The following is a 21,433-nucleotide window of genomic DNA, read 5'->3' as shown; positions in this document are numbered from 1 at the left end:
CTGTCCTCTGGCCTCTAGGGGTACCTGAATACGTGTGGCATACACAGACACTTCAAATAAATATAAACAATATTAAGTCTTGTTGCTGTTGTTTTTCCGTTCTCACCATGTATCTGTGGCTGACCTGGGATCCACTATGTAGACCAGGCTGGTCTCAAACTCGGAGAGCCACTTGCCTGCCTTTGCCTCTCCCGTGCTGTAATAAAAGGTGTGTGCCACCACATCCGATGTAAAAAAACAAATATTACAAAAACGCAATAATGTCTCCTAATAAAAGAAGAAGAAAAAAAAAAAAAAAAAAAAACCCCTTCAAATTACTCAAAAGAACCTCACGTAACCTCAGGAATCCAGAGAATGGGACAGCACGGGACCGTCTCCGACTCAAGCGCATGCGTAGTCGTGCACGGAACCCTAGAGCTCCGGAACTCTGAGAGCTGATTCAGGTTTTCGCGGTGTCGGTCCGTCAGGGAGCGCTTCCGACACCAGCGCTCCCAGCACTATGAGGTTGTGGCCGCAGGCATGGGGTGCCGTCCGGACTGCCTGGCGCGAGTGTTTCCCTCTGCAAGGTCACGACGTAGCACGCTGGTTCCCCGGCCACATGGCCAAGGGTGAGGCCAGCGGGAGGCGCGGGCGGCCAGGAGGCTGGCTCTGGAGGTCTCTTTGGTCGCCTTCCTGGCCTCGGGTTGGAGAGTTGTTCTGTGCTTGATACTTTGAATCGCACTGAGTGGTCTGCGAAGGCACATGCAAGCCGTTACACCTGAGCAATGTCTGAGTTTAGAGGCCACAATCTGGCCCCAGACAGACACCTGGCATAGTGCATCCCTGGGCTGCTGGTTGCTGCGGTCTTGCTACCGCTGCCATGCGAGGTGGTAGTGTGGCAGGAAGGCGCCAGGAGTGTGACCAGGCGGGTGGCTGTTGTGGGGCAGAGCCTCTATGTTTTTTATGTGCTGAGGTCATTAAGTCAGCAAAGTATCAAGGGCCCCCAGATCAATACCCAAGACCCTTATATGTGAAGTGTTCTGCCCAGAGCTACCTAGGGCACCCCAAGGCTCAGTATGCTGCCTCCTTTAGCTCTGTGTGCCCTGATGGGCTCTCAGATGTATTTCCTTAGGAACACTTAAATCTGCCCCCTTGGGCTATTTCCTTAGTGACCTTCTACCTTCCAGGACTAAAGAAGATGCAGAGCAGTCTGAAGCTGGTGGATTGTGTTATCGAGGTTCATGATGCTCGGATATCCTTTCATGCAGCAGGAGAGCACTTCTACAAGGCTGCAGAGGCAGCAGGAAGATTTCCTGCTCTTCATCCATCTCCTTTGGGCAATCTAGTCTGTTCTGCCTCTGGTCCATTCATATGTCTACAGCTGCCAACAGCGTCTTTTCTAATTACACCTAAAGGGGTGCTTTCCGACTCTCATTACACATCAGAATTACTGGGAGGCTTTTGCATCAATCACTAGGCCCCCTTTTAAATCAGAATCCCTGGGATGGGGTCTAGGCTGTGTATTTTTGTTTTTAAGTCCCCATTTGATACATTATTTGTCTCAGTCACTGTCTGGTTTACTTTGATATTTTTAGGAATAAATTATGAAACCTGAGATTAAATGGTCCTGCCAACCCGGGCTTTTCTCCTGTCCTTAAGTGAAGAATTGGCAAATCATTATCATGTCCATTGACACTTGCTTCTTGGACCATTTTGTTGCATTTAAGCTGTGTTTAGTTTCTGTGATGCAGTCTTTGGCATGCGAGTTCTTCCTCGTCCTATTTACTCAGCCTGAGAAGAGCATGGGGATGCCAGACCAAGAGGCCCAGGCCCCTGGAACAGCTGGTGGTGGGTGTGAGGCCCTGGTGCCACTGGTGGGAGTCTATGGAAATAGTAATGGAGTATGAGGGACTATTTCAGCTTTCAGAGTTGGAACTTTAGCAATAATACATCTAGTGTATTTGTTTTAGGCTATAAATATCTACTGATTCACCTAATATCACATACTGCCAGATGTGACTATAATAATAATAATAATTATTATTATTTTGAGACAGGGTCTTGTATTATAGTCTTGACTGGCCTGGACTCACTATGTAGACCAGGATGGCCTGGAACTCACATAGAGCCGCTTGCTGGGATTAAAGGTGTGCACTTCCATTCCTAGCTATATTTGATTATTAAAAAAGTAAAACATGGTTATTTTTCAGCATAGATAATGAGAAGACTGTTCTCCTTTAGTCTCTGGAACATTCAGCTGTATCTAGGAGGTGGCAGCAGGTCTGTGCTGCACAGTGGTTTCTGTAGCATTTTAGGAGAGGAGCCTGGAGACTTGGGTTTATGAGTGGATTGGTCAGGCATGAGAGAAGGACTGTTCGGGTGGAGATAGCAGCTTACCCAGGTGCCCAAATGGGGAAGGTGGAGGCCTTGGGACTCTTGTACTAGACCCTACTGGGAGGGCTGAAGGGGCAGCCTATGTTAATGTCACATGATGTAGCCCCATATCAGCTGGGGTAGCTGAGGATAGCTGGAAGAAGTGGCATCTTCAGAAGCCAGGATGGGTGGTGTTCAAGGTAATTCAGTTAGGTCTTCACTGGAATCACATTTTCCTAAGTGTTTAGGTCATTTTATTTTAAATTTAAATTCCTTGGCCTCTAAACAGTGGCTTTTCTTTTCTTTTCCAAATTATTCATTCATTCATTCACTCATTTATTCATTCATTTATTTATTTATTTATTTATTTATTTATTTATTAATTATATACACAATGTTTTGCCTGCATGTATGCCTGCAGGCCAGAAGAGGGCACCAGATCTCATTATGGATGGTTGTGAGCCACCATGTGGTTGCTGGGAATTGAACTCAGCACCTCCGGAAGAGCAGCCTGTGCTGTTAACCACTAAGCCACTTCTCTAGCCCCCAACAGTGGCTTTTCTTAGAACTTTGCTTTTATTCTTCCCACCATCTGTTTGGGCCACAAGGGCAACATCAGGGTTGACCTCCCAAGTCTGGGGGCAGGAAGATGGGTTGTGTGGTTGTCCTTGCTCTGAGATGGGGCTTCCTCTTTGGTCTTAGCTTCTGGCTGAATCACGACTGGGAAAGCTCGGTAGGGATTTTGCCTTAACATCAGCACATCCCACTCTCAGGTCGAAACCCTCTGTTCCAAGAGCTACTTGGTCTGAAGCCTCATTTGCTTGTCCTTAACAAAATGGACTTGGCGGATCTGACAGAGCAGCAGGTGAGTGCCTTCTCCCAGATGCCAGCAGCAGTGTGACGGAGCCACCGACCCGGGAGTTCTGGTATGTCTCTGCGTAGGCTATACCTAAAACAGCTCCTGGCTTTGCAGAAGGCTTCTGGCCTGGCTTCTCAGCAACAGCTGTTTCCCTCAAACATGAACTTATGGCCCAAATGCTCAAGATGGACATACCTCCTGTGGGGAGTGGTTTGGTGTGAGTGGGAGCCCTGGTGACCACCATAGCCACTTTGCACCCTGAGTCTTTCTGGTGGATACTCTGTCTATTGTGTCCCATGTGGTAGCCTTTGGCCACATGTGACCACCAAAGCAAAAGGAATGATTACATTTATTTAGCTTTAACTATTTGGGAGATTCATAAGGCTAAGGCTTGAGCCCTGGTCATCTTTTGGGGTAGCCAAAGTTCCCTTGTGGTGGCTGCAGTGTCCCCAGCTGGCTATGTATCCAGCCTGACCCCAGGTTTTCTGCTGCTAGTTGCTTTCTGCACACCCTGTGATCCAGAAATTGGAAGGGCTAAGTGTGGGACTGGGATATGAAAAGTCCAAAGTACCTGACAGTCTCTCTAGAGCAGTGCTTCTCAACCTTCCAGATGCTGTGACCTTTTAGTACAGTTCCTCATGTTGTGGTGACCCCCAACCATGAAATTATTTTGTTGCTACTTCATAACTGTAATTTTGCTACTGTTATGAATTGTAAGTATCTGTGTTTTCCGATGGTCTTAGGTGACCCCTCTGAAAGGGTTGTTCAACCTTGGAAGGGGTTGTGACTCACAGGCTGAGAACCATTGCTCTAAAGCCAGGCAGAATTGGGTCCCAGGGCAGTGTATTTTCTGTGTGGCCTAGAAGTAGAAAGTGATGGCAGGAAATGTTATTTGAAGTCTTCTCTACTTTTATGGCTATGTTGTCAAATTCTTTGGAAAGAGGGATGTCAGGGTCTTGAATTCAAGCCAGTTTTTAAAAAGCTGTTAAGGATGCAGAAACTTTTCCTTTACTGGAGAACAACAGAACTTGCATGGAAGTCAGAAGGATAGCCAAGGTGGTGGATGTCCAGTGGCAGCACCTGCCGTGAGGCCTAGGGAACTGACCCCGAGCTCCACTTGCTGTGCAAGCTTCTGGGCTCTGCCCTGTTCGGTTGTTTATCTTCAAGAGCCTTCCCGTTTTTATTAGTTGAGATTTGATCTGTTAGAGAGTGTGTCTCCATTCAAAGGCTAGCCACAGACTGGCGGACACTGCCCTCTACTGGGCAGGCACAGGAGGTGAGAGAGAAGTGCCCAGCTTCTGAAGGACCTTGGGCTCCACCCCCATGGCCTGTACCAGAGGGACACCAGAGTGAATCTCCACGGAGACCGGAGATCAGTGTGTCTCTCTCTGTCTTGACCAGTAACTTTTCTTCCCTCAAAGATTTATTTTATGTGTATGAATGTTTTGTCTGTGTATGTGTGTGTTTGTGCAACACGTGTGTGCCTGGTGCTCACAGGGGTCAAGAGAGGGTGTTGGATCCCCTGGAATTGGAATTGAGAGTTGTGTGGGTGTTGGAAACCAAACTTGCAAGCCCCCAAGGCAAGTGTCTTAATGATATCATATTAATGACATGTAGTATAGTAACAAATAACTGAAAGTAAGAAAAACTGACTGCACCAGTGAATTACTGTTTTTTTATTTAAGCATTGACTACATTTTGTGGCCAATAATGACCAAACACAATATTGATTTTCAGCATGTATTGATAGATAGGAATATAAATAAAATATGTATACTGATTATACTGAATGTTAAGTATAATGACTTTATGTCAACTTTAGTTTATTTTGGGTTTATGGTACTACTTATTCTCTGTAATCAGACTGGGTTCAATACCATTTCAGTTTAAAATGAAGTCTCATGCTTGGTGTGGTGGTACACACCTTTTATCCCCAAATGTGGGAGGCAGAGGCAGGCAGATCTCTATGAGTTCCAGGACAGCTTGGTCTACCTGGTGAATTCCAGGCTAGCCAAGGATACATAGTGAAAGCCTGTCTCAGCTTTCCCCAAAGGGAGTCTCAAGTGACAGAGCACATGAAAGTGATAGCTCAGTGCCGGGGCTTCAGAGTGACTTGGGTCAGTCCCATTTCATTTCCAGAAGCTTTGAAGTCCCCGTGAGCAGGCTGCGTCTCCTCATCTTCACTCTGGCAGAGCTTGAGGTACACAACAGCACAGCTGTGTCTGCCCTAGGGCTCTTCCCTCTTGCCCTCCAAGGGGCTCTTTAGACCCCTTGTCCTCAGAGGCTCTTCATTGTGTTTGCATCCACTCTTAAACTCTAGAGTTTAAGTTGACTCTGAGCAGACGAGTCCACCTGTAGTGTCCTTTCAAGCTTCGATTCTTACTTAATTTTTTATTTATTTTTGAGACAGGCTCTCTCTCACTGTAGTCCTTGCTGGTCTGGAACTTGCTGTGTTGAGCTAATGGTGGCCTCAGACTCACAGAGATCCACCCCTGTCAGCCTTCTGAGTGCTGAGAGTAAAGGAAGGTAACATCAGGGTCAACCATATTCCTTTTGTAAAAACATGTTTTTTACGTTCATTACTTATTTACTCTGTGTGTGGGTGGGTGGATGTGTTCCATGGCATACGTTTGGAGGTCAGAGGACAACTTGGGGGTGTCGGCCCTTTCCTTCTGTTGTATAGGTCTGAACTCAGATTGTTAGGCTTGGCATCCAGTACCTTACCAGCTGAGCTGTATCACTTAGATACAGTTCAGATTCTTGAGTTTCAGTATCACACTGTGTGTGTGTGTGTGTGTGTGTGTGTGTGTGTGTGTGTGTGTGTGTGAGAGAGAGAGAGAGAGAGAGAGAGAGAGAGAGAGAGAGAGACCATTTTTTTGTTGTTTGCTTGTTAACCTTTTTTTTAAAAATTTCATGTATATGGGTGTTTTGCCTGCATGTATGTCTGTACACCACACTTATGCAGTGCCTATGGAAGCCAGAAGGTGGCATTGAGTCCCCCGGGACTGGAGTTATAGGCTATTGTCAGTTTCAGTTGCCATGTGGGTGCTAAGAATCAAACTCTGGAAGAGTAGCCAGTGCTCTTTTTTTTTTTTTGGTTTTTCGAGACAGGGTTTCTCTGTGTAGCTTTGCGCCTTTCCTGGAACTCACAAAGATCCGCCTGCCTCTGCCTCCCAAGTGCTGGGTAGCCAGTGCTCTTAACCATCTCTCTGGCACTGATATATACACACAAACATACACACATACCTACATACCTGCCTGTACACACACACACACACACACACACACACACACACACACACACACTTAAAAATTTTTATTTTATTTTAGACAGGGTCTTTGTGTAGTATTGAGTTTAAAGGCATGTACTACCATGCCTAGCATACCATTCATATTTTAATTTAGTGTTTAAAATAGAAACCAAAATTCTCTTTCAGAAAATTGTCCATCACTTTGAAGGAAAAGGCCTGAAAAATGTCATTTTTACAAACTGTGTAAAGGATGAAAACATCAAGCAGGTGAGCCTCTCTACAATGTTGGTTGATAAATAGTTGGGATAAAATCCTGGAATTGTCTTTAGCTGCCCAGGGGTGCAGAATCTCCTGGGCCACCTGTCTGCTGTGTGGATGCTCACAGCCTGAGTCAGTTTTGAGGGAGTATTCTGGGATTCTAAATAATAAGAGCCTCTTGCAGAACCCAGTAACTTATTTTCCCAGTTGTTTTGATAGAACTCCATGAGTTGATATGTACTGTCTAGTAGGTGGTTCCAGTTGCTGTAGAAGCCCTCCTGAGGTAGCCACCCTACTGTTCCATGGTGTGTGTGATCAGTTGGGTTGGGTTGAGTTGGGAGTATGTGGTGAATCCAGTTAGCTGTGGCTCAGGTGGACAGTTGGATACCTGTGATCTGGATGTCCAAGCTTTTATTTCGGCTCCCTAGTGAGGTATGTATGAGATCTTTGCCCTCCTAATCAAGGGCTAAGTATAAAGACAGAGTCCCTGATCCTGTTGTTTGGAAGTGGGCCAGTGAGGGGTGTGCGACCAGAAGATGTGGCTTGTTCGTTGCAGATCGTCCCGAAAGTCACGGAACTGATCAGCTCCAGCTACCGCTACCATCGAGCAGAGGTTGGTTGGATGCAGAGCTGGGGGTGGATGTGTGGAGTTACCCAGTCCCTTCCTGCCTGTCCATTCCAAGCCTTCTTCAATACAGAGGACTGGGCTGTGTCCCGGCCAGGAGCCAGGCTTTGTTCTTGCTTTCCTTTAATGGGAATAGCTGGGCCAACCCTGTTGGTCAGCACAGGGCCTCTGTGCTGGTGTCCCCTTCCCCTGGGCTGTGGGTTCACAGCCTGGGTGGGATGATGCTGAAGCTCTTCTACCTCCACAGAATCTGGAGTACTGCATCATGGTGGTTGGTGTCCCCAACGTAGGCAAATCCTCCCTCATCAACTCCCTGAGACGGCAGCACCTCAGGACAGGTAGGCAGTCACGGTGTACTGACTTCCACTCCTAAAAGGCAGTGTAGGAGAGTGTGGCCAGCCGTATGTTGCTTTGAGGCATTCCTTCCATAGCTCATGTCCTGTTCTGTTTGCTAAAAGGACAGTTAATGGTCTGAAGGAGGTCTATGTGGTGAATAGCCATTGATTACCCGGTGTATATTTACTACCCTCACGTGCTCTTGGCTTTTATGCATTTTAGACTTTGGGATAAATTTATATTGGCTTCATTTTTCACACCAACAGTACAGTGCTTGTTTAAAAAAATTTACAAGTCCAGATGTGTTGGTACATGCTTTTAATCCAAGCACTTGAGAAGCAAAGGCAGAGGCAGGTGGATCTGAGTTTGAGGTCAACCTGATCTACAGAGAGAGTTCCAGGACAGCCCGGATTACAATAAAAACCATTTATAGCTGGGTGTGGTGGTGCACGCCTTTAATCCTAGCACTTGGGAGACAGAGGCGGAGTGTCTCTGTAAATTCAAGGCCAGCCTGGTCTACATAGCAAGTTCTAAGCTAACCAAAACTACATAGTGAGATTCTGTCTCCAAAAGACAAAACAAAACTACAAAACAACAGCACCACCCATTTGTACTGTAAAGGCTGAGAGTTTGCAATCATGTTGTACCTTTATTTTAGAAAGGGGGTATTTGGGGCATTAATTGGAGAACTGTCAAAATCATCTAATTTTTAAAGTTTATTTTCCTTTAAAGTGTGTATCTTCTTGTTTAGGGGTAGTAGTTGTTTCTAGGGTTGTGCAGGCATCCCCACTATCCAAACTTAAATTACCTGAGGACTGAAGCTTTAAACATACCCTCTTGTTCTGTGCCCCAGTGCCTGTCAGCCCTGTCCTGTTTCTGTCCTCCTGTGTCAGCAAAGCATGCTGGGACTGGCTTGTCCCACTTAACATAATGTTTCAGGTTTGTCCATGTTGGAACAGTTCCCTCCTCCGTAGGTCCAAGTTGTTCCACTGTCTATTCCTCTGGTCATCTTTGATGGACACTTTGACTCCTGTGGCGTTTAGCAGTGAATAGGTAGCCTCTCTGGAGTCCCCTGGGCTGGGACCCATACCAGGCAGCCACAGTGCCGGGATCAAGGGTGCTGCTGGCCTGCCTGCTGTGGAGTAGGTGAGTCTAGGAGAGACTCTGAGGTGGAGCAGCAGGTATGGTGTGACCTTTGCAGCAGGGGGCGTCTTTCTGCACTGGGAAGTGAGCTCTGGGCATTTGTTAGCCCTTGGCCACTGTGCCTATCCTTTGAAAACCCTTGCCATGTGTTCTTTGGGACTCAGTAAGGAATGGATTATAATTTGACGGCTTATTGACCTCTGGTTTCCGTTCTGCTTGCTGTGTAATTGACTTGTTCTGTTGCTGTGTAAATATTGGATGGCCTCTCTCTTGTCTTTTCAGGAAAAGCTGCCAGAGTGGGCGGTGAGCCAGGGATCACCAGAGCTGTGACATCCAGAATCCAGGTAAGATCCTTGGTTGCTGAGCCCAGCGCTTTGCTGGCTGTACTGAGCCTGGCACCTCCGAATACAGCACTGGCTCCGCCCCTCCGAATACAGCACTGGCTCCGCCCCTGCCCTTCCTGCTTTCCCTCCTCTACTGTTCCTGCCAGGGCTGCTGTGTTCTTATGGAAATGTCAGGAAGGTAGCCTTCTTACCTCACTTACAGCCTTCTTGCCACACTCACGTGCGCCCTGTGATTTTTCATGGACCCTGGACTTTTATATGTCCTTCAAATTAGGCAGAAATTATACCCAATGGGAACTCTAAACCTCAGTGCAAAAGAAAACTTACGTGGGTTTATCCGAGGCTTGCCTCAGAGTCTCTGGCGGCACCTTGGCTGTTGGGCAGAGGCTGCTTCCCTTGATCCACCTTCTGCTACACAGGTATGTGAGCGACCACTGATATTCTTGCTGGATACTCCTGGGGTGCTGGCTCCTCGGATTGGAAGTGTGGAGACAGGCCTGAAGCTGGCCCTGTGTGGTAAGCCCCGGCGAGGGATCGGTGTCCCTCTGCCTCACTGCTGACTTGGACTGTCCCCCAGGCAGGTGGAATTGTTACTTTGTCCACCTTTCCTGCTGCCAGATGCTTTTCACAGTTTTGAGAGGAAGGCTAGCTCACAGCATGCATGTGCTGGCTACCATTCTGCTCTGTAATGGGGATGGACGGAGAGGTCATGCTTGGCAACCAAGTCGAATACCATATAGGAAGAAGGCCACAATTGTGAGCCATCCTGCGGGACGTTCCTTAGTCGCTTGAGGTCTTCTGCCTTCAACTGGGAGGCATTTGGGCTTGGTGGGGCACAGATGCCCACTGTTCCATGGGCTTGCCTTAGCCGCTTGTCTTTCAGGAACTGTGTTGGACCACCTCGTTGGAGAAGAGACCATGGCTGATTACCTCCTTTACACCCTCAACAGGCATGGGCTATTTGGGTGAGTAGCGGTGGGTGTGGGGGTTGCAGCCCCCTGCTTGCTTATCCAATCTAGGATTTAGAAATAAGTCATTAAAGTGTTATATAATCTTACATAATTACAAGTGTGTGATTTGGTAAGTTTTGACATATGACCATGTCATAGTGTCAAACAAGATAGTGGACATTCTGCTGTCCCAAATCCCAGTACTTATGAGGCTGAGATAGGATCATACGTTTGAGACCAGTCTGGGCCACATAGTAAGAGCCTGGTTCACTTTGTCTCTTCCTTAATTTCTTGTGGGTGGGGAGAAATAGATGAGCATTCTGTCGATGAAGTTGTATAGGATACATCCTCTCTCTCCCGACTTCCTCTACTGAGCATGATTGTTCTGAGTTATCCATGCTCTCCATTCCTTTTGGTGGCTGAGCTCCTTGTATATCACCCAGACATCTTGCACTTGGTTTACCTGTTCACTCTGGTGGACATGGAGTGTGTGCCGTTCTTGGCTGTCACAGTCAAAGCTTCTGGAAACATTCATGTACAGTCTTTATGTGAGGTGAGTATCTACTTCTCCTGGGTAGAATGCTGGAGAATGGCTTGGCCACTTTGTAGAGGTGAGCTTTGGCTTCCTGCAGAACTGCGGCACTGGTTTCCAGAGCAGCTGCACTGTATCGGACTTCACCTAGCAGGGAATGGGGGCCCAGGCTTTTCTGAATCCTTTTTACACTTGTGGCTAGCCTTTTATTCTATTATTTTAAAGATTTCATTATTTTATTTAATGTTTATGGATTTTGGCTGCATGCATGTCTGTGTACCACATGCATGTCTGTGCACCGCATGCATGCAGTCCCTGTGGAGGAAGGCATCAGGTTTCCTAGAACTGGCATTATAGATAGTTGTGAGCAGTCATGTGGGTGCTGGGAAGCTAACCCAGGTCCTCTGCAAGAACAGTAAGTGCTCCTTAGCCACTGAGCCATCTCTCAGCACTGGCCGGTTTTAATTTTAGTCTCACAGGTGGCAGTGTTTGCTGTGCCTTCCTACTAGGTGATGCTTAACACCTTTTTCTGTGTTCGTTGGCCATTGATGTGTCTTCTCTGGGAAAATTTCTGTTCAAATCTTTTTCTCATTTAAAAATTTTATATTTTATTTTAGGTGTATGGGTGTTTTGCCTGCATACACACACACACACACACACACACACACACACACACACACACACACACAAACATATATATCTGTGCACCATTGCATGACTGGTGCCCATGGAAGCCAGAAAAAGATGTCCACTCCCCTGGTATTACTGATGGTTGGGAACCGTCATGTGGACACTAGGAATTGAACACAGGTCCTCTGGAAGAGCAATAAGTGCTCATAACCACTCAGCCATTGCTCCAGACCTCCCCTCCCTTTTTGTTTTTGTTTTTTGAAACAGGGTCTCTCTACAGAGCCCTGGCTGCCCTAGAACTGACTACATGTACCAGGTTGCCCTGAAACACACAAAGATCTGTTTGCCTTTGCCTGCTGCATGCTGAGATCAAAGGCATGAAGCACCATGTTCATCCTCTTTTTTCTTTTTTTCTTTTTATGCTGGGGATTGAACCTGGGTTTGAATACAATGGGCACATGCTCTGCTGCTGAGCTACCTCCAAGTCCATTCTTATTTTTAAGTTGCACTTCTTTTTTTTTTTTTGGTTTTTCAAGGCAGGGTTTCTCTGTTTCTCTTTGCGCCTTTCCTGGATCTCAAACTCACAAAGATCCGCCTGCCTCTGCCTCCCAAGTGCTGGGATTAAAGGCATACGCCACCACTGCCCGGCAAGTTGAACTTCTTTACCTATTCTGAGGGGTAAGTCTAGGCCTTGTCTTTTCTTGTTATCACCGTGTTTTAGGGAGTAATTTTGGAAGTCTGATTTAGTAACTAGATGCTTTATAATGGTGGTGCTTCATATCTAGAAATATGCCTAGCCTGAAGTCATAGAAGTTTGTTTTCTTCTTGAAGAGCAACAGCTTGGTTACACTGAGGTATATGACGCTCTTCTGATATGTATTAATATGTGCTTTGTGTGTAGCACAACTGTGACATTCTTATTTTGCACATGGATGACCGGTTGTCCAGAAACATGTGTTGAAGACTTTTTCCCACTAACTGTCCTTCTGCCTTTGCTGGGAATCCATGTTGTCTGTCTGTCCGTCTGTGGACTCTTCTGTCCTGTTCTGTCTTGGTGATGGTACCTTTGATGTTCCTCTGCCTCGCTCTTCTTTGAAGTGGTTTTGTCTGTTTTATTTCCTCCATGTTTACATATGAACTTTACAAATTTATCAGCTTCTACAAAGACCTATTTTTAGAGGTGAAGTGCTTATAGGTTAAAAACAAAAACAAAAACAAAAAAAAAAAAAAAAAAGAAAAGAAAAAAAACTTGCCTGGCATTTACAAGGACATAGGTTCAATCCTTAACACTACCAAAAAAAAAAAAAAACCCAAACCAAACCAAAACTCAACACTGCTTTCCTTGGGAAGGCTAATTCCATTAAATTTATAGGTCAGTTTGGAGAAAACTTGACAATATCATAACACTATTGAGTGCTGCATCTCATGAAGACAGTGTCTCCCGCCATCTATTTAGTTCATTTTTAGTTTTCAGTAAACAGATCGTTTACATCTTTCATACGTTTAATGCTTTCATGCTATCATATATAGCATTGTTATTAATTTTAATATTGTAATTGATATTGATAGTTTATGAAAATTGTTGAATTTTGAATATTGCTGTTGAATCCTAGAATTCATTTGATTCTTTTTTTTTTTACCTAGATAATCATGTTATTTACAAATAGGATTTTTTTATATTTTTCTTTGAAGGTTCGGGTGCCTTTGCTTTCTTTTTCTTGCCTTATTTATTGCTGTGGCAGAATCTCCAGCTTGGTGTGAGTGGAGTGATGAAGACATGGGCTTTGTCTTGTCTCCGTATCAGGCAGAAGAGACTCGTACTCTTGGGTAGGATGTTAGCTGGGGTGTTTCAAAGATGTCTGCCCAGGGTGAGGAGGTCAGTCTGGCTGGAAGCATATTGCTTTTATTTCCTGAAAGGATCAGCTTAGTTTGGTGTTCTCTATTTTCTTTATTTTGAACTTTCATTTTGCCAAGACCTGCTCCCTTGCCTCTGCTGCCTTAGTGCCGGGGTCACAGCAGGCCTCACCACACCCGGCTTGATTACCTTCCCCTCCCCTCCCTGGCATCTTTCACATGTGGAACAAGTACCCATTTCTTGAACTGTGCTCCCAGACTTTAGTTCCCTTGAGACCATGTAACCCAGGCTGTTCTCAAACTCATGCTCCTCCTGCCTCAGCCTTCCGAGTCCTAGAAATGACTACCCGTGTTCCCCAGCTACAACTTCACAATTTCTGTTTGGTCTTTATGGTCTTTTACTCTTTTCTGTGTTGCTGGTGATCTGCCCATCTGTGCTGTGAATCATGAAGAAGAACATTTAAACTTTCAGCCATTACTGGATCTGCCGACCTCCTGCTGACGTTTGCACCTCCGGTTTTCTAGACTTTGAGGACATTGTTAGGACACTACCACTGTGGAGTCCTTTTTGGACTGTCACCTGTGACATGTTGTGAACAGGGTTCCCAGAGCATCTCAGTTATCATCCTGCAAGAGCCAGGTCCCATTTCCCTCACCCTACCCTGTGCACCACCATCATCATATGCTGCCTTGGCATGTCCTATGAACCCCAGAGACACTGCTGTTATCTCCTGCTATGTGGACAGTTATCACTGTAAGAAGAGAGAGCCTTCCATACTGTGCTAGCATGTTACATACATGGTGTTGGCTGTCTCTGTGGAGACCCAATGAAATTTCTGCTTGTGTTTCCTGAACATGAGATTTTCCTTAATATTTACTGTGGTGCAGGTCAGCACCGAATTTCCAAATGACCTTCCAAATGACCGAATTTCACCTGTGCCATAGTGCACAGAAGTCAACTGTGACCTCTCACCTCTGTGGTGGTGGGTGGCTGTGACCTCTCACCTCTGTAGTGATGTGGGTGGCTATGACCTCTCACCTCTGTAGTGATGTGGGTGGCTATGACCTCTCACCTCTGTGATGGTGTGGGTGGCTATGACCTCTCACCTCTGTGGTGGTGTGGGTGGCTATGACCTCTCACCTCTGTGATGGTGTGGGTGGCTGTGACCTCTTACCTCTGTAGTGGTGTGGGTGGCTATGACCTCTCACCTCTGTGATGGTGTGGGTGGCTGTGACCTCTCACCTCTGTGATGGTGTGGGTGGCTATGACCTCTCACCTCTGTGATGGTGTGGGTGGCTGTGACCTCTCACCTCTGTAGTGTTGTGGGTGGCTATGACCTCTCACCTCTGTGGTGGTGTGGGTAGCTATGACCTACCTCTCACCTCTGTGGTGGTGTGAGTTGTCTGTGACCTTTCACCTCTGTGGTGGTGTGGGTTGTCTGTGACCTCTCACCTCTGTGGTAGTGTGGGTGGCTGTGACCTCTCACCTCTGTGATGGTGTGGGTGGCTGTGGCCTCTCACCTCTGTCCCATGCAGGTAGGTGCCTGATTCACTAGTGGCCAGGCCCCTATGCACTGCTCAAGATACTTTATTTCTGCTCTGCATTCGGCATTCGTAGTGTCCAGTCAACCATCTTCTCTGGCTTGGTGTCTGTCTGTCTCTCTATTCCATTGTTCTTCGGCGATTTCCCCTGAGAAGTTCACTTCGGACCCTTTTCACACGGGCTCTGCCCCAGCTTTGTGACTGTTCAGTGTGCAGTTATGACACCTGACTTGCTATTGCACTCAGCATTGAACATCGGGTCACTGACGGGTTGGCTGAAGCTGACCGACTGTTCTTTTCAGTTTTGGTCTGTTCTACTTCAAAGGCCTGGTCACTTTTGACTGGGTGCCAGACATTTGAATTTTACCTTGTTGGGTGATAAGTCTTTACTTTGTAAGAATTTCTGAGCCTTGTTCTGGAGCCCTAAGTTTCCTGGAAGCAGTCTGGTCCTCGCAGGAGCCCAGGAGCTGCCTCCTCTGAGGTGTGGGTGAATGAGGATCTTCCTCAGGCTTGGCGCCTCACAGAAGTCTGACCTGAGCTGTGGGCTTGCAGGTATGTGCAGCACTATGGCCTGGCCAGTGCCAGTGACCACATAGAGTGGGTGCTGAAGAATGTGGCTGTGAAGCTGAGGAAGACTCGGAAAGTGAAGATACTCACAGGCACAGGTGAGTGAGGCTGCACCAGATGGCATGGGGCCCTTACTCCGTCCTCTGCTGGGACTCTCGGCCCTCTCTGGAGGACAGGAGGGAGACACAGAAGGGAACCCGTGGGCAGCTGTCCTGGCATTAGAGCATGGGAATGGGAACTATGGAAATTTTAGGAGGAAGGACTTTGTAGTACAGGCTTCAGAGGATGGTCCTAGCTCTGGACAGTGCTGGGTGGACATGCTGCCTGTGTTCTTTCTGAACATGCCCTGTCCCTCAGGTTTCACTGATGGTGCCCCTAGTGGTCTCTTAGAGCTGGGCTATTTTTTGAGGTCCCTTTCTTATCAGACCCTTTGTCCTCAGGTGATGTCAATGTTATCCAGCCTGATTACGCCATGGCAGCCCGGGACTTCCTCCGGACCTTCCGCAGTGGGCTGCTGGGCCAAGTGATGCTGGACCGTGATCTTTTGCCTGCTTGCTGATGATGCTGACCCCTGAACTGGCTAGCAGTATAGTCTCCTGGATACTCCATGGAACTGTAGCTGGAGTGTTTAATGCTCGGAACTGTTCCTCTATTCAGACCTCTGTGTGTGTTGGTACCCGAGACTCAGCTCCAGCTCCAAAGGGCACTTTGTTCTCTTAGCCACTAGAGCTGGATCAGTCCTGGTTACCGCCATGGGCTCCCAGGAGTCCTGCATAGGTGGGTTGGTCAGGAGGTTTTCTCTCAGTCTCAAGGAAAGGTTAATGCTATCTTAGAGGAGTCAAAGCTATAATCTGTAATTTAAGGAAATTGGGTTAAAAATTTTAAAGAAAATCTCTCTCTGGCTGTCTCTCATTTTATTTATTTATTTTTATTTTGAGACAAGGTTTCATTCTGTGGCTTGGGCTGGTCTCAAACACAGATTCCTCATGTCCCAGCCTCTAAAGTGCTGGGATTATACACATGGGTGCCATCACACCAGGTTAAAGACCCATTTTCTGATGGCTTTTCATTGTGCACTTAGTACTTGGAGCCCGTAAATTAAATCCCCTCCCACCAGTGGATGCTGGGGATTGGTAGATGAGGGACTGGGGTTCCTAATTCACATTCTCAAGACCTGCAATGAGGAAGAAGTTTGCTACCAGCAGAGGGCTTTATTTCACAACGAACTCGTCACTGACACATGTGCGCACAGACATCAACAGGAGGTTTGGAATAGAAAAGCCCAGGAGTGTCCTCTCCCCTTGAACTTCAGAGCCTGTACCTCGGGAGGTCATCTGCTGTAGGCTTGACTTTGCACAGGCCAGAGGATCACTGGAAGGGGGTTACCATCTAGCCATTGGACCCATGCGGTGCAGGATGTGGTGCAGAGGGTGTCCCAGCATGGTTGACCTCCACATACCTGTAGGCATCTAAAGGATGTTGTTGCCAGCCTCTTGCTGTCTAGAAAGAAAAAGCGAAGGGGCGGGTTGATAGAGACAGGAGGTGCTGCTGGGCCATCTGGGCTCTGCTTGCTCAGTGGTTCTAGTGTCTTCTGTCCGGTATTGATCTAGCCTTCCCATAGTTGCCTGAACTAGTTAGTGCTTGCGTGCTCAGCAGGCTCTTGGCTGCTTCTGGACGGCTGGTAACGGGCTAGCCTTCCACTGTTGCCTCTTGTGGCTGTAGTAAGAAAAGCTTCCTCTGAGATCCTCCCTTAGCATCTTATGGCTCCTGCTGGTGGAGAAAGTATTCAAAGACGTGTAGCTGTGCCAAGTGCTAAACACTCTGGAGAAGTCAGATTGGTGTGTGAAATAATAACTAAAAGGCAGTGTTTCCATTATGTCCAGAACTAACACATGGTGCTCTGGTACGTGAAGGTCTGGTCCACATGGCGCATCCCCATAGGTGTTTGACCAGCTGAAGGGGCCCTAGTGGGTCTTCCTGTACCAGACTTGATGGTACTTGCCTCTGAGGCCCTGAGTGGGCTTGGCCCTTAGCTTGCTGGTCTTGGTATTGAGCTTGGTCTGTAAGGGACAGAGAAGCATCTGGGTTGGCTGTGCCTAAGAGCACCGGCAGTGTGGAGAGAGGATGCAGGGAGCTGCACCCTGCACCTTGTTGGTCAAGAAATTGCTTGGCTAGGGTCCTGCCAATAGCCTTGAAACCTGTATACTAGCCAGAGGTTTGCCAGGCTAGCATTGTGTATACTGACTGAGCCCAGAGACCCATCACTCCATGGGGCAAGGATGTGCTGGTGGGCCCTGGAGCAGCAAGGAGCAAGTCTGCCCCAATGTAGATCCATGTGAGGACTGTAGTGCATCTCTTTGTTCTCAGGATGGATATAGATGGTCAGAAAACTTTTAGTAGTGTTAGACCACACTCACCCACAACCTGCTGAGGCTGGCTTTGCTGTGTCTGTTAGCTTTCCTCTGACGTCAGTGGGCCTGAAGAATTGTTGCGTTCTCCAAAGTGCAGGCTGCCAGCTGCCAATTGTGTCATTTTCTCTTACCTCCCCGGTCCATCTATTTCCAAGGGAGAGGGTCTCCCAACACAAGATGCTGCTATCCACTGGCATTGTGGGAATCTTGCAGTTTGGGTCATGTACAAAGAAGGTTCCAGCAGGATTGGTATTGTATCCAAGTGACCCTCACTCGTGAACCTAAAGTCAAAGGAAATGGAATGTTTCTGAATGTGGAGCCCTGACTCTCAGTGGATCTTGGGAACAGTTAAGTGGTCCTTATGGCCAAGTGGCTCCAAGTGGGGACGCTTTTGACAGAAGGTGTCTCAGGCAGTCTGTGAAGAAGAAACATGCTATCTTGGCCTTGGTAGCATGTTCAAGGAGGACCATAGTGGGTGTCCTGGGATGGGTGTTTCCTGCTCTGGATGTTCCTGAGCGATGACATCATTAGGACCTGCTCTGGGCAGGTGGTTAGCACCTGACATTTCTCACACTGCAGTCCAAGTGCATGTTCTCTTCACCAAATTGTGAAGTCCAGAGGGAAGTGGTTCGTTCCTTCTGCTTCCATGGAAGGCGCGAGTCTTTTGGGCTTTAGTGGCAGAATCAGGCAGGCCCACCTGAAAATGGCCTCTTCCTGGTGGTCAGCATTAATTCATGTTCGTGTGTCCAGGGCAAGCACACAGGCATGGCCCGACACTTCCTCTTGGGCAGCTCTGGAGAGTGGAGGGCGGTAGCCTGCCTCTCTGGCAGTGGAGCTCTTCCTGCCAGGGTGGAAGATTGGGAGACTGGGATGGGCAAGAGAGTAGACAGTGTCCACAAATTGCAAGAGAGCTTGTGGGCTCAGGATGCCCATATTGTCATCTGGGCTGGGGAACCATAGTCAGCAAAAGGAGCTAGAGGCCACTGGGATGGTCCCTATGGCCCCGATGACTCGATGACTCGGGCTAGGAGCCAGATCTGGGGCGGAGCTCAGCTTGATCTAGGGCCAAAGCAGTTCTAATGCACCAAGGGTGCCGCCCAGAAGCAGGCAAACACGTGGGCTGGGAATGGACCCGGAGCCCGAAGTCCAGGCCCAGTAGCTGTAGACTCCTCGGTCAGTTCCGTTGCCTCCAGTTGCCCCGTTCTCATCATCCTCCAGGCCTAGCTCGCCAGGCCCCGAGGTCCTCCTCCAGCCAGAGCCGGTGGCAAGGCCTGCAGCCACGCCTGCGGCAGCACCTGCAGCTGCCCCTGCAGCGGCCACACGCACAGAGGAGCCGTAGCGGGGTGCCGGCCTCACGCGCACTCTCGATGCCCCGCGCGCGCCTCCGCGTCCCCCGCGGGCGCTGCCCCGAGCACCTCCCCGGCCGCCCTTGGCCGAACAGCTGTCACAGAGGAAGGCGGCGGCCAGCAGCAGAGCCCAGCACGTGGCAGCAGTCCAGTTCATCCTACTGGGCAGAATCTGTGAGAAGAGGGTGGAAGGGGCTTCAGCTTCTGCGAAGGGGGTGGAGCTAGGTTTAGGGCCTGGGCAAGGGGTTCTCAGGGCCTGGGAATAGGCTCATCCGGTCCTGGGAACACCGACATCAGCCTGAAGGCAGAACGAGCCTCTGATTTTGTGGTAATCTGACAGAGGGCTCCCAGCATTTTGGAGGACTGTGGGCTCAGGGCTGGGAAAGGGGCTCCTTTAATCTCCAGCACCAGGACTTTGGTTTGGGGTTCCTGCTATGTAACGGGGTGGAGGTGGGGTGAGAGGGCTCAACAACAGGGCTGCCGTTTTACTGTTGTGGTAGGGTGGAGATGGGGTTCGCTGAGCTTCCTCAGTGGGGTTCAGGCCTGGGGTGGGGGTTGGAAGGCACAAATCCCTCACTCTGCACACGGATCTCTGGAATGGCTGGAGATGGATTAGTGATGGAGAACGCTAGTTAGGAATCGAGAACCCTCAATACACCCAGATTAGGGTTTGAATGGGCAGCCTTGTGACTTGCTCTGCTATCCTAGATCTCCTGATGCCTCCCTCGCTTGAGCCTTTCAGCCAGAGGCTGCGGCTGCACGCACTGGTGATGGTGGTGGTGGTGGTGGTGGTGGTGGGGAGGGGGAGCAGAATCTAGATCAGCGATCCTTGCAGCACAAACAACCAGCGCTGGGTGAAACACTAGGCAGGCCGGGACCCTAAGTACGTCTTTCTCCTCCCCGCCCCAGCTCCACCCTTCCTGGGTTTGCTCCGGCTGTCAGTCTCTGCAGGTCACTGATCAGGATGGGTTCCGGCTGGCTGTGGACCAGCAGTCTGGGTGGCGACTCCATCCTCCTCAGATCCTCTCTCCCCGCCCCCTCCCCTTTCCTCCCTCCCAGCCTCACTGGGTTCATCCATTTCCCCGACTTACTGGTCACAGGTCTAGGTCGGAACAGCGGTGCAGCGCATAGCGCATAGGGGCGGTGGCCAGCCGAGCGGAAAGGTGCGGCGGCGAGGACCCTCTTCCTGAGGCAGAGCTCACGACTGGATTTTGCTGAAGCCTCCGCCTGAAGATTAGGGGCGGGCTGCCGCGGAGGCTCAGCCCCGGGAGACGCGAAGGGAGGAGGTACTGCAAGCTCAGAAAGGCACAGCCCCAGTCCTTCTGTTGCCCGGCCCCCATGCTAGCTCTGCTGCATACTGCTTCCTCCCACCCCATCTTCCCCCAACCCTCCAGCCCTGCCCGATCTTTCCTTTCCCTATGTCCACTAGCCCCACCACCCAGGACATCCAGTGCGTTCTTGTCTCTGTCGGTCCAGCATCTTTGTTCATGGCCTCTCCCTTTTCGGTTCTCCCTACCTGGCCATCTCATGAATTTCCTACCTCCTTTCCCATTACGTTGATGTAACCCCAGCTTCACCGACTCCTCTTCTCCAGCCAAAAGGACCACTGCACTGCCTTTCTAGGTATGTAGGGCTCTCATTAAATTGGGGTGTGCCCAACACCCTGCCATATGGCCCTGCGGGCAGTTTGATCCACAGCCATGAGCGTCCGTCCCAACAGCACTCAAGTCCCTGCTGATCTGAACTTTTCCTGAACCTTCTGGAAACAGGCCCCTGGAGAACCATCCCTCCTTTATTTTCAAGCTGACTGACCTGCCTTTGTAGGGTTAGGGTAACTTCAGCTCCAGACAGCCATGAGGGTTTTCATCTGCACTGGACTTGCTTTCCAAGGCCCAAGATTACAGACTGAGCTGCCAGGGGCAGCCCTGTCCTGGCCCAAGCTTAGTTGAGAGCATTCTGGGCATCTGAGATGCATCTAGTGGGTAGGGGCGGGATCTGGAGAGGAAGGGAGGTGGTCCTGGTAATCTGGGCTCAGCAATCCCTGGTTAGTGTATGGAGCTCCTCTCATTAAGCTACTGTGGTTTTGAGCTTTCTTTCACGTGTAGTTGAAAGGCCTTTGCCCAAAGGCTGGCTGATGACCCCTTTTAGTTCAGGCAGGGAGAGCTCCCAGGGGTTCCTTCCCTCCCCTACTTCATGTTAAATGTGAAGGACAGACACAGTTTGTTAGACAGTCAAGGCCACTGCAACACACAAGAACAAGGCCAAGTATAAAACAGCACAAAAGGTTTGAGGACCCAGAGGAAATCTTAAAATTCTCTCTCTCTCTCTCTCTCTCTCTCTCTCTCTCTCTCTCTCTCTCTCTCTCTCAAACACACACACACACACACACACACACACACACACACACACACACACTCATAACGACCAGAGCAG

At 48.8% G+C, this 21,433-nt stretch overlaps 2 protein-coding genes across 2 annotated transcripts; one reads left to right on the top strand and one right to left on the bottom strand.

Moving 5' to 3' along the window:
- Positions 1-389: 389 nt before the first annotated feature.
- Positions 390-16,137, top strand: Mtg1 (mitochondrial ribosome associated GTPase 1). The gene is made up of 11 exons (XM_028869704.2): positions 390-608; positions 1,167-1,231; positions 3,113-3,217; positions 6,649-6,729; positions 7,277-7,333; positions 7,593-7,683; positions 9,107-9,168; positions 9,588-9,684; positions 10,052-10,133; positions 15,229-15,341; positions 15,684-16,137. The coding sequence occupies exons 1-11, from the start codon at positions 500-502 to the stop codon at positions 15,800-15,802; spliced, it is 981 nt and encodes a 326-aa protein (XP_028725537.1). The 5' UTR covers positions 390-499; the 3' UTR covers positions 15,803-16,137.
- Positions 16,138-16,439: 302 nt separating this feature from the next.
- Sprn (shadow of prion protein) lies at positions 16,440-20,706 on the bottom strand. The gene is made up of 2 exons (XM_028869717.2): positions 20,092-20,706; positions 16,440-19,172 (listed from the first exon to the last, which is right to left on the bottom strand). Exon 2 carries the CDS (start codon positions 19,155-19,157, stop codon positions 18,714-18,716), a length of 444 nt encoding a protein of 147 aa, XP_028725550.1. The 5' UTR covers positions 19,158-19,172; positions 20,092-20,706; the 3' UTR covers positions 16,440-18,713.
- Between the last annotated feature and the right edge of the window lie 727 nt (positions 20,707-21,433).

Source organism: Peromyscus leucopus, chromosome 1, assembly GCF_004664715.2.
Source record: "Peromyscus leucopus breed LL Stock chromosome 1, UCI_PerLeu_2.1, whole genome shotgun sequence".
NCBI lineage: Eukaryota > Metazoa > Chordata > Mammalia > Rodentia > Cricetidae > Peromyscus > Peromyscus leucopus.
This window is presented reverse-complemented; position numbering and strand designations above follow the sequence as displayed.